Raw genomic sequence first — 12,745 nt, 5'->3', positions numbered from 1 at the left:
TGTATTTTTCATTATAGACTTTTTTCTTACAGAAATGAAAAGGATTTGGTATGTGCTGTTTTTTGGTCTAGTAGGCTTAAGATTTTTACTGAAAGCTTTTAGCTGTGGATACGCAGTGAAATACATTGGGTTATATATCCTCTAATATTTTGTTTAAGTAACAGAATAGCAAAATGAAAGGAATCCTAGGCTGCATGATTTTATTTGGTAATAGTATCCTGTACATGTAAAGAAAAGAACTTGGAGAAAAAGAGTGTATGTATAGAACGATATGAACTGTCCTGGTTGAAAGAACAAATGTTCTAAGCTTGTTTGTAGGAGTAGGTCTTGTGGATAATCAGAGTTTTGAGTGGTTTTAATTGTGGTTGAAAAAAACTTGTATATGCAGTAATTACTGTACTCATGTACTTAATTCACTGTTGGCATATGTGCAGATAGATGCTTGTAGCATATTTATGTGGTCAAATTAATTTCTTCTTTGAGCAGCAGTCATGACTCTCTTGCGTTTGTTGCAGGGGTGGGTGGTATTTTTTCCCCCAACGCTTTTTAAAAATTCAAGTCTGTTAACTTGTATGACTTGGGATGCCATAACAAGGTTTACAGAGAAAGCAGGTTATCTTCTAATCCAAGTGTGTTTAATCTCTCATTGTTGTGGTACTGAAGTGCTGAACCATAATTTTATGCATGTGGCTTATGCATTTCCCTCTTCTGGGAAATTCAAACAGATTTATTTATTTGTTTGTTTGTGGTGTTCTGAAACTGTAGTGAAAGCAGTGTTGAGAAGATGGCATTGATGTTGTCCCAGAAAATGGTTGTTATTACAGTTGCAATATATACAGAATTATTTGCATAGTGTGTTGAAGACCATGTATTGACCTTGGGAAAGTTCTTCCATTGCTTGCATGTGGGCTACAGGAGGTAGTTGCATGCTGCAACACTGTTCGGTTGTAAAGGAAAGAGCAGGCTGTTTGCATAATATTGTAATTTTTGCTTAGGCTGTCAGATCTTTTCTTCCTGTGGTGGCACGAAATTGTTAGCTAAGCCAGGAAAGAATAAGGAGAATTTTCTTGCATCTCTGCATAGGAGAAAAATAGTAATAGTAATTTTACTACCTGTCCTGCACTCGCTTGCAGATTCTATGTCCTATCCTCAGTTCAGGCTCTTTCATCCCTTTTAAAAGCAAAAAGCCTCCGCTGATTTTAAATAAATAATTCACTTAGTGAAACAGGTAGAGAATGACAGTGCTAGACTTCTCCTCTCACTAAATGATCTGATCTAATCTAATAATTTCAGTTTGTTACTGCTTTCTTACTATGCAATCTCTCTGGTTGCAGTAGTATATATACTGCTGAATACAGTAGTAGTATTGAAAATTTTCACAGGATATTTTTCTAATTTTTGCATGACTATTGTCGCGATGGAGGGAAGACACAGTCACTCAATATGAGTGATCAGCAGACTTCGTTTATTGTACCTTACAGTCACCTTTTATGCCTTGTTATAATTAGCTCACACATATTACAAAAGTTAAGCACATTATTGGTTAGTTGCCTAAATATCAAGCCTGCCCCTAGTTTCTCTTCTGTAGTTATCTGTTCCCACCTGCAACATTCTTTTCCCACCACAACCTTCCTGTTATATTTTTGCTTTACTTCAGATAAGCTGAGAGCGATGTGCATTTTTGTCCAGCCAGCTGGACTATGTGTATGTGACCCTTTTCAGCTAGCCAGTTATCCACAGACTATAAAACAGGAAAATCTTAAGAGCGTCATTGTTTACTAAATAACAGTATTTTAGAGCTGTGTACAGAAAAGAGGTAGAAGATTCTGACAGATTTAAGTTATATATAATTTTAGGACTCTACTACAGGATTTTATACATAGATGAAATATTGAACAGCTCTTCTACACTATTGAATTTTATAATTTGTTGGTTGTAGTGTTATTGCTGTTGTATGATCCTATACTGATTATGCTCTGATTATACTGATAGTGCTAGATACTAAGAAGGAAGTTAACTCCATCCCAGCCAAAACCAGGACACACTCTTCCTTGATGACTCCTATGTCTATTCTGTGTTTGTCTGAACCTGCTAGTTTTTCTTTGTGGATTCACAGGTAGCCATGTTTCTCTGCTGGACTTGCTTGGTAGTATGCCTCCCCTTTTTTGTGTGAATTGCTGACTGTAGTAGCTTTCCATTTGACTACAGTATTTGAGATCAGTGTGATGCTATTCTACGTAAAAGGTGTGTGTGCTATATGTGGGACTCATTAAAGTATTTCTCTTCAGGGCATGTGCCTGAAAGAACCTCTTTCAAAATGCAAACTTCAGACACTTGGTAGTTAAATATACTATGTAGAATTTTAAACTCTGAGGATGTATATGTATTTTTTTTCTTTTAGACTTTGACTTCAGTGTGCCAGGGTCAATGAAACTTCACAATCTTATCTCTAAACTGAAGAAATGGATCAAAATTCTGGAGGCAAAAACTAAACAGCTTCCAAAGTTCTTCCTCATAGAGGAAAAGTGCCGGTTTCTAAGTAATTTTTCAGCTCAAACTGCAGAAGTAGAGATACCTGGAGAATTCCTTATGCCAAAGCCAACACATTACTACATCAAGATAGCAAGGTAACCTAAAAAATAGCCTTGGTAGCTGTAATTCTGAAAACAGAGAAGAGAATAAAAACTTCCTCCATTTGTCCACTCTGCAAAGTAGATGTTATATACATTTAACTTATTTAAATTACGTATCTAGAGTCATACTTTCATAAATGCCTTTTTTTTAATCTATCCTCCTGTAATTTTACATTGCCTCACTAAGGAACTGTACTGTTACATGAAGAGTATATTTGATTTTCTCTTATGTTGATACAAGTTGATATTAATTCTTCTGTTGTAGTCAGCAGAGGCACTATTCTTCAAAATGGTGATAAAGGTCTGATCTAATGATTAATATTGCTCAAGAATTGTGTTTTCTTAAATAAAAAACAGAAGAGCTTTCTTACTACAAAATAGAGACCACAGGCTAAAGGGATAATAGAATTGTACCTTGTAACACACTTGCACTGCCTTATTTCTTTGGTGGTTTTGTTTGTTTAATATCAGAGGAGATTAGCTTGGATGCTTTACTATCCTTTCCTTCCTGATAGGTTTATGCCCAGAGTGGAGATAGTTCAGAAACACAATACTGCAGCTAGAAGACTCTATATTCGAGGCCATAATGGAAAGATTTACCCATACCTCGTAATGAATGATGCTTGCTTGACAGAGTCTCGTAGAGAAGAGCGGGTGTTACAACTTCTTCGCCTTTTGAACCCCTGCTTAGAGAAGCGGAAGGAAACCACAAAAAGACATTTGTTTTTCACAGGTACTGGAAAGAGGTTTTATGTTATTTTTAAGTATGTTACACTCAAAGATTGTAAATGCTAAAGTTTTTGATAGCTACTAATCGTTGATACTGAAGTTTTTGAATATTCAGAAGGCAAATTCACATCTGCCTAGGTGATTAGTCTTTTCTGACATTGTAGCAACCCTCTGAAGAAGTAAAGTTGATTGCATGTGATCTAGGGTGTTTTTAAAAGAGCTTATACACATAATTTGTGGTATAAAGTTCAGTTGTGAATAACATGCATAAGGCAGAGGCATGGCTATTGGATCTGTTGCTATGGTAATGGGTACATGTCCTTCAGAACAAGCATTGAGAAACAATTGGAGAGGGACAGGACAAAACTTTTTCTCCCCAAATTGCAATATACAGATACTGAATTTCTTTTACCTCTTCCACAGAATGCAGAAGATTTTTTTTTTAGAAGTTTGAATTTGATACATAGTTTTTGGATTCTCTGATGTGAGAACATATCTCTGTAATTTTTCAAGTAAATTAAGTGTTCACTTTCAGAAATAATATATACTGATTGGTTAGTGTGCTTCATAATAGTTGAACTCTTCTGTTCTCCAGATACTAAGGCTGTTGGCAAATTCCAGCTTACAGCTGTGTAGCTGCTTCATATGAACGTATAAATACGTTTCATTTTAGAAGGTCAATGAATCACTTCATATAAACGAGTTCTGTACATTGCATTAGTTGGTCCTAATAATCCTTGGTTGGTGAGCAGGAAATATGTTATGGATAAGGGAAACCAATCAAAGACGCTAAGGCAAAGCTGCTGCTTTGCTGTTGTCCTTTCTAAAAGTGCTGAGATCTGATTTTAAAGAATTATGGTTTTATCAGTCCCCCCTTTTGGGCTAATAGTATCTATTGATATGAAGTTGCTTTATGAGCTTAGGTGGCCAGATGATGCAAGTTGCACTTAGCTAGAGACGCATATTTGAGTTCTAACTTTAAAAGACCAAAATGTACGACCCAAAGGATTTGTTATAACAAAAGATAAATATAGTATCTCTACATATGCAAAGACAATTTTGCATCACAGTAAGGTCAAAAGAACAGAAATGCAGTGGATAAAGCCTTGAAAGATAATGATAAACAAGGCCACTGATGCAGAAATACATCTATATAACACGATTATTAAAGTAATACGTTTTCCTTCAGAGAGCTGTTTTTAAACTATAGTGTTTGCGGAAATAATTCTGTATCTTGGTTAGATACTATTTGAAAGAAACCTAAAGAACATTAATTTCTCTGCTGGCAGAGGTTAATGGAAGTAGACCAGAAGAAATTGCTCATTAACACCCCTTCTGCAGAATGCATTTTCTTCTTTAAGATTGAAGAAATTACATCAAACAATTTAAATGCATTTAAACAACTTTTCCCTGTATTTCTGAGGTTAATTATTACAGCTTCTGAGGGAAATGATGAGAGAACAGTTTTGGTGGTAACTGGAGATTGCTGTCAAATAGTACAAACTGTTGCTGGACAAGCTGGCTATGGAAGAAGCCTTGTCTGTCTCAATGTAGGTGGGGATGCACGTAGGATTTAGTTGGATGGTACATCTGTTGAGCATCACGGAAGTGAAAATATGGGTTTTGCAACTTTACTGCTCATCAAGGAAAAGCTCTGTGGCTTTTCTGATTATTGAATTATTTTCTGTGTCTTCCCTATGTTGTTTTCAAATAGCGTCATTTAAATGTCTGTTCCTCAACTGCGTTCAGATATTTTTCCTTCAGTTTTTCTGAATCACTTTAGATACCCTATTGAGCTAAGTAGTTTTGTTCTTCAAAGTCATTTTTATTGACATGATGCCAGTGTCATGTAATCAGATATTACAAACCCATTTGCATCTGAGAATAGCGAGTGCTGAATTTATTTTTTTGCTACTGTAGTTGCTGTTTCTGTTAAGATGAAAAAAATCTGCTATTAAATTTCTTTTTAACTGAGCTTGTGAATTAGTTATGAATGTAGTAATAAAATTTTTCTCTTCATATACTTCAGCTGATTATCACAGTTGTATTTTAAGGGCTGATACTTGCATGCTAATTCTTCTCTTAATATTTGGGTTATGGATTAACTGTTTTATTTTGCTCTTCCCCCACCCGCCCTGCCCTCATCTTCTCTTACCCTTCTCACATTACTCCTAGTCCCCCGTGTTGTAGCAGTTTCTCCACAGATGCGTTTGGTAGAAGACAACCCCTCTTCTCTTTCCCTGGTGGAGATTTATAAGCAACGCTGTGCCAAGAAAGGCATTGAGCATGACAACCCTATTTCTCGTTACTATGACAGACTGGCAACTGTCCAAGCACGAGGGACTCAAGCTAGCCATCAGGTATTAGAATATATAATGAATTTTATTTAATCAAGGGCTTTTCTTGAGGACTGTACTATAGTGTGTCCAGCTCCCCTCTCCCCCTGGACTCTTCACCTCTAATTAGGTGCAAGACAGATATTTTTTGCAGAGGTGGTGTTTTGATTTTTTTGGGGTTTATTTTGTTTTTGCTTAATGTTTTCTTGGGAACTCTTATATCTCTTTGGTATTTTAGATTATCTTGGAAAGCTTCAAAAAAGCTGTATTCATTTTATTCTAGGTTGTTTTGTAACTGAAACTGTAACAGACAAGGCATTGGTTGGTTTTTGACCCTTTTGTATAGTGCTTTGAAAATAATGAATTGATAACATGGGAAACAGCATTCCTGATTTACATAAGCAGTTACAGCATGGTATGTGATTTAGGCTTCCCCATCTTCTTCTAATGTATCTCCTAAAATTGCCAGTGGGTTCATTTCATCTGAGTCAAATAAAAACAGTTGAGTTATCTCACCCTAATAAATGATAGTACTCAGAAAGAACAAAGGCCCCTCTCTCTGTAACCTCCACCAAACTTCCAATTGTGATAAATAACCTTATTTCATTTTTTTTTATCTTAAGGTTAATGCAAATTCTTACATAAAATGCCAGTCTCATTTCATAAATAGCTATTAGAAAATACGTAGTATACATGTATCACGGACATAATTTAAAGAAATTATCTTTTCAGTCTTTCTTCGTTACAAAGTAATACTAAGCGTTACATAACATTTGTTTCAATTTTGAGAATTTTTCCTTTAGGTTATGAAACTGTTTAACAAGTGTTTAACTGAAGTCAGTATAGTTATCGTGTGTTCTGGTGTAATAGAACAGATCCTAACCTTTTCTAATTAATTAGGCTAGTATATGCTACTGTACTTAAATATTTTGGTAGACTGCAAATGTTTACATCTAGGGAAAAAACTGTTGCACTGTGTACAGTTACAGAAACAGTTGAATACAGCTCTCAGCTTTTATCTTTTTGTACCTTTGAGGTAAATTTGCTGTAATAATACGTGTTACAATTTACCTACTGTCTTTCCTTATCTTGAGTATATAAAAATCCTTTACCCTATATATGACGAAACCATGCAGGCAGCCATCTTTTAGGTTGCATGCTTTGTAGGTCCCATGTATAATTTCAGATGTTGCCATTATGCTTAAAATGAAGGATTTTGGTTTATTGCTGCAAAATGCATATCCAGCTTGCACTGAAGCGAGAAAATAGTGAAGTATGTTTCGTTAGTTTCCCATAAGAGTACAACATTGTGAGTTGAATGTCTCTTTAGCTCGCTTCTGTTTTTCTTGAAAGTCTTGAATAGAAGATACTTGAGTCTCAGGTTTTCTGACATGCCTGTTTGCAGTTTTCCTACTTTTAGTGGTTTTACTTAAAATGTAGTCTTTTCAGCTAAAGAATATTTTCTAGCTGTGCAGAGGATGGGCTAAGAAGGTATCGTGTGTTTTGACAAAGTTGTCAGGAAGTAATGTTGGATTGAAAGTGTCCAAGTTCAGGATGTTTTTATTAAAATGGGATACAGCAGTTGAGAAAAGTTCGGTAGTTGCTTTTGGCATATTTGTCAGTTGCTAAGAAGTGTATTAAAAATGATCTCTTTCAACTAACATTTTTCATATATAGGTTCTCAGAGATATACTTAAAGAAGTGCAGAGTAACATGGTGCCGCGCAGTATGCTTAAGGAGTGGGCTTTACATACATTCCCCAATGCTACAGATTACTGGACTTTTCGAAAGATGTTCACTATTCAGTTAGCTCTAATTGGCTTTGCAGAATTCATCTTTCATCTAAATAGACTCAACCCCGAAATGCTGCAGATTGCCCAGGTATGCTTTAGTTTGTTCTAGATGCATGCTGTCATCTTTGGTCAAATGAAAATCTGGACAGTACTTTTGAAATGAGTCAAAACAGTAATTTGATATATATAATTGCATTTCAGTAGGCTTTTCATTTAGATGTGATTGCACATCAGGTAGGTAGTAATTTAAACTGCAGTCCCTGTGGACATCAACTCTGCCTTCTGTGGTGAGGATTTAGAACTTTGTCTGTAAAATCTTTGTTAAGATAAGTGGAACCGTTCATGTTTTGGATGCATTGGAATTGTTCATGACTGATAAGTCTTTTTAGTCCTCCTTCAAATATACTGCTTTGAATATATATCTGTGTCAAACGGGTTTCAAAAAACCTCAAAAAATTCAGAGCTTCCCCTTTTCTTAAAGGGGAATACTCTTTTTTCAAATACTGTTCCCTTTTCAGCATTGACATCATGGCAAGCTACAGCTCCTATTAATAGTGATTTTTTTCCTGTACCATTTAAACCCAACATTTAAAATAAGGTTTGCCACCTTAGTAGGGCAAAGGTGGTATAAATTAAAGTTGTAATGTCATTTTAATGCTTTGAGGGCTATACTCTGCATAGCAATTAAGGTTCTTTAATCCCTCTAGATATGCGTTCAGATGCTTACCCAGAGTGAACAATGCATAGAGAATGCTTGCCCAGAGCTGGGATGCATAGAGAATAGAAATCTGTCTATCTGCATGACTCCTTACAGACGATACTGCAGAAGAATCTGTTCCTGAAGGTTGATATTACAATAATGTGTAAATGCCTTTAATTTTAACTTTTTTGCTCAAAAACTGACAGAAAGAGTGAAAAGCTACTGCAGTACCATTTGTAGTCTGAGTATTAACAGGAAACAAAGATTCAACTTCTTTTGGTTTCATTAATGAAAATCCGTTCCTTTAATTACTTTTCCAGGACACTGGCAAGCTAAATGTAGCTTACTTCCGCTTTGACATTAATGATGCTACTGGAGATTTGGATGCCAATCGTCCAGTTCCATTCCGGCTTACACCAAATATTTCTGAATTTCTTACCACCATTGGGGTGTCTGGTCCGTTGACTGCATCTATGATTGCAGTAGCTCGCTGCTTTGCACAGCCAAACTTTAAGGTTTGTATACCTTTTGAAAGTTTGTTTGCAGGCATGTTATGTGTAGCAATTTATAAACTAAATAGCACTTCCCTGGTTGAGGGAGAAACTGAACAGTCAGTGTTTTACTTTTTTTTAAAATCTTACCCTAAGGTCATCACAAAGGCCAGCTGAGATGTTTGCAGTTTGCCTTATTTGAAAGAATAGGAGGAAGACAGGTTTAATTTGACCCTTAATTTATTTTTTTTTATCCAAACATGTTAATTGAGGCTGATTGTTTCAGTTTTGTAGCCTCATAAATCTGTACAAATTCTGGCAGTGGTAAATAGTAAAATGACAAATTTAGAATCTTCATAGTAGTTTGTGAATAGAAATGTGTCTTGACCCTTTGTTAGCAGAATAGAATGCTGAAGATAAACTGTTACTTTGATGTATTCTAGCTCTTCACAGTGTGTAGTTTTCTAAAGAAAGTGTCTGACTTCCTTTTAAATTCTAATGCTTTCCAAAAATGAGGTACCTTGCACTTAGGCAAGCAATTTGCACCAGAAAGACATTGCAAAGAGTGTACTGTAGCTGTGCTTGAGCTAGTTACTTAAAAGATGGAAAATAATCTGTGATTTTTTTTAATCTATAATACAGAAAGCTGTGTTTAAGAATATTTAATAATTTATCATTTACCTTACAAAGCTGTGTCTATATGTGCAGATGCATTTGCTGACATAGCCTGTAGTTTCTACATCTGAATTAATGTTGTTGTATGCCCAGTTAGACTTGCCACATCATTTTGGTATGGCCCCACCTTGAGTACTGGGTACGGTTTTGGGCACCTCCATATAAGGACATCAGACTATTAGAGTGTGTCCAGAGGAGGGTCACCAAGATGGTGAAAGGTCTTGAGGGCAAGACTTAAAAGGAGTGGCTGAGGTCTCTTGGTTTGTTCAGCTTGGAGAAGGCTGAGGGGCGACCTCATTGCAGTCCACAATGTCCTCAGGGGAGGCAGCAGAGTGGGGAGGTGCTGATCTCCTCTCTCTCTGGTGGCCAGCAGCAGAACACGAGGAAATGGAATGAAGCTCTGTCGGGGAAGTTCAGACTGGACATAAGAAAAAGGCTCTTCGCTAAGAGGGTGGGCAGTCAGTCAGAACAGGCTCTCCAGGGAAGTGGTCATGGCAGCAAGCCTGTCAAGAGTTCAAGGAGCACCTGGATGATGCTCTTTGTCATATGGTTTAGTTTTAGGTAGTCCTTTGAGGAGCAAGGAGTTGGACCCTGAGCCTTATGGGTCCCTTCCAGCTTGACATATTCTGTGATTCTATGATTTCTTGAAGATCAGAGTGCAGGTGCCCATTTATTTTTTTTGGTCCTGCGGGTGCCCAGCTCAGTTCAGGCATGTGGCGCATACTGCTTTAGATTATCTGTCTTTAGACTTGAGAGGGATGCTTTTAACTCTTTCTACTTTTATCTTCTTTCACAAATTTCTATAAAATATATTCAATTTGTGTTTTATATATGTTGCCCTAATGTCTATATGTGCAAACAGTGAGTTTGACTCAGACTGGATACCTAAAAATTTGTTTTCGAAGCTCAAGGCAGTTGGAGTTGACAGGTTAATGTCAGTAACTCAACTCAGTGATGAGAAGAAATTGGAAGCTATTTGTTGCAGGCATTTCTTTTTCATCCAAGGATAGAACTGGCCTATATATACGTATCTATATGCGTGTATGGATTATATACATATATACCTGTGTTGCAGTCAGTGTTCTTCCCTGATTGGCAGAAAACAGTATTCACTGAGAGCATAATCAGTGTGCCAAAAATATCCTCAGCTTTGCAAAGCACTCTTGATCTTTGGACAAGACTTCTGTGTATGTATGCATGTGTGTATGAAAAGTCATAAATTTAGCAAAGTCATTTAAAAATAGAATGTATGTGACTATATTTGTGTATGAACATCTTAATATGTTCTAGTTCACGCTTAATATGTTCTAGTTCACATGATTTTTCATTTCTGTAGGAGTCATTGTGTTGTGTTTTGATAATGAAAGCTTTTTATGAAAAGAAATACCTTGAGAGGAAATAGTAAAGACAGTTGGAAGCTGCACCCATCTTGAAAAGACCAAGATTGCGATGTTGGGACCAGAAGTGTCAAAATGCCATTGACTAAAATAGAGTTACAATTCTATAGTCCATGATGGTTCTTTGGATTAAATATAATAGTCTGATTTTTCTCCTTCATATAGGTTGATGGCATCCTAAAAACCGTGCTACGGGATGAAATAATTGCATGGCACAAAAAAACACAAGAGGATACTTCCTCTCCGCTCTCAGCAGCTGGGCAACCCGAAAATATGGACAGCCAGCAGCTGGTTTCACTAGTTCAAAAAGCTGTTACTGCTATCATGACTCGACTTCATAATCTTGCTCAGTTCGAAGGAGGAGAAAGCAAAGTCAACACTCTGGTAGCAGCTGCAAATAGCTTGGATAATCTCTGTCGTATGGATCCTGCGTGGCACCCCTGGCTCTAACTTGAAATTTTCAATAGCTTTTTTTTGCTGCTGTTTGTGGTGTGAGTCATATATTGTGTTCAGAAAATGTGAAAAAAGCTTTCCAGACCATGGCTTACCTGTCACACTGCATTTTGTCAGTTTTCATTTTAATTGTGTTTACAGTAATATGACAATTTTACTGTTTTAATTTCATGAGGGGACACTTCCTCCTGTTTAAGAAAGGTTGTTTAATATGCAACAGTTTTCACAAATAGCTTAAAATGAAGAGCAGAAACTTAAATAATGTACAGAAAAATCTTATTTTGTGATGAGGATCATAAAACTAGCACTGTTAGATTTAGGGTCTGCCATTCATAATAACCTGCAGTATATAAATTTTTTTATACAATAGCAATTATTAAAAAAAATACAGTATTCCCAGTTACTGAATTTTACTTTGTGGAATTTTACTTAATCACTGTCCCTTCATTATACCAAATTGAAGGCACAAATAAATACTCTTCCTTTACGTTTGCTTCAAATTTACACAAGCGAAGTTGGTTTGTACAGAGAATTTTGTACCAGATGTATAGAGGTGACTTTTTGTTAGGCACTGAGAAAATTATGATCAAATTGTGCTAGCTTTTCTTGGAGCACAAGCTATGTACAGTAAAAGTGTAAACAATCTAGAGTATTTGGTTTAGTTGTGGACAGTGTTTGCAGGGGGGGTTATAAAAAGGATAGAAAAAATCATTCTTTGATACGTGTATTTGGCTGTAATAGGTAAAGTAAAATCTTACAAAGTTCTCTTTTCTTTTTTCTTAAAGTTTAGAATTACAGTAGCTTCTTTAGAATTAATCAGTTTCTTTGTAATTTAAGAAAAGATCAGTTTAATGTTTCACTCATCTTTCTGTTGTGTTAGCATTTTTATAAAACTTGGGTGTTGAGAATGTTAAATTTGTACAGAGTGATTTTTTCAAAATAAATATTTTGTAAAACTCTTTGTGGTATTCATTTTATTTAGAATATTTTTACTGTTATACTATGGACTAAATATAAAAGACCTAAAAGCAGGTGTGATCTTTAATAAATGAAAACAGCCTGTATTTTAAAGGGTGATGTCTGTATTAATGAGATATGGATGTGGTGTTCTCCATGTATGGTATTGTATTTGTTTACATAACAGCTGCAAATAGGAGGTATGTATATGACAAACATTTCTTCACTCACTGTACAGTCTTTCTTCCTGGCCAGTCAATTAATGTGTTAACCATTTGTTTTCTAGAAGTCTTAATTTAAACAGAACGGTCTACTTCATGTCTACAAGAAATTCAGCTTTTAAGTAACTGTTCAGAGGTCAAGGTTATATCTGCAGATGAACTCTAATTTGGGAATTTCTGCTATTCTCACAGAAACTAAGATTATCTTGATTGATACAGCAAAGGGTGGGTCTGTCTTTTTTTCTTTTTTAATTTATTTAAAAACAGCAGGTTCTTTAGAGGTTTCAGAATAACATGAGAGGCATAATTGAAGTTAATCATCACCATTCAGTGGTGTACTGTCTGTGAATCTGATGACTT

The 12,745-nt window shown here is 35.9% G+C and overlaps 1 protein-coding gene across 7 annotated transcripts in view; it reads left to right on the top strand.

The window, feature by feature from the left end:
- TRRAP (transformation/transcription domain associated protein) overlaps window positions 1-12,168 on the top strand; it is a 97,282-nt gene extending 85,114 nt beyond the window's left edge. For all 7 annotated transcript variants that reach the window (XM_080382360.1, XM_080382362.1, XM_080382363.1 and 4 more), the window contains 6 exons: window positions 2,402-2,627; window positions 3,149-3,366; window positions 5,538-5,722; window positions 7,376-7,579; window positions 8,512-8,706; window positions 10,920-12,168. In XM_080382360.1, coding sequence (XP_080238486.1) covers window positions 2,402-2,627; window positions 3,149-3,366; window positions 5,538-5,722; window positions 7,376-7,579; window positions 8,512-8,706; window positions 10,920-11,204 — 1,313 coding nt within the window. In that variant the 3' untranslated portion in view covers window positions 11,205-12,168. The remainder of the gene's footprint in view (window positions 1-2,401; window positions 2,628-3,148; window positions 3,367-5,537; window positions 5,723-7,375; window positions 7,580-8,511; window positions 8,707-10,919) is intronic.
- The last annotated feature ends 577 nt before the right edge of the window (window positions 12,169-12,745 follow it).

Source organism: Falco punctatus (assembly GCF_963210335.1).
Source record: "Falco punctatus genome assembly, chromosome: 4".
Taxonomy (NCBI): domain Eukaryota; kingdom Metazoa; phylum Chordata; class Aves; order Falconiformes; family Falconidae; genus Falco; species Falco punctatus.
The sequence above is the reverse complement of the archived record's forward strand: the minus strand, read 5'-3'. Positions and strand labels throughout refer to the sequence as shown.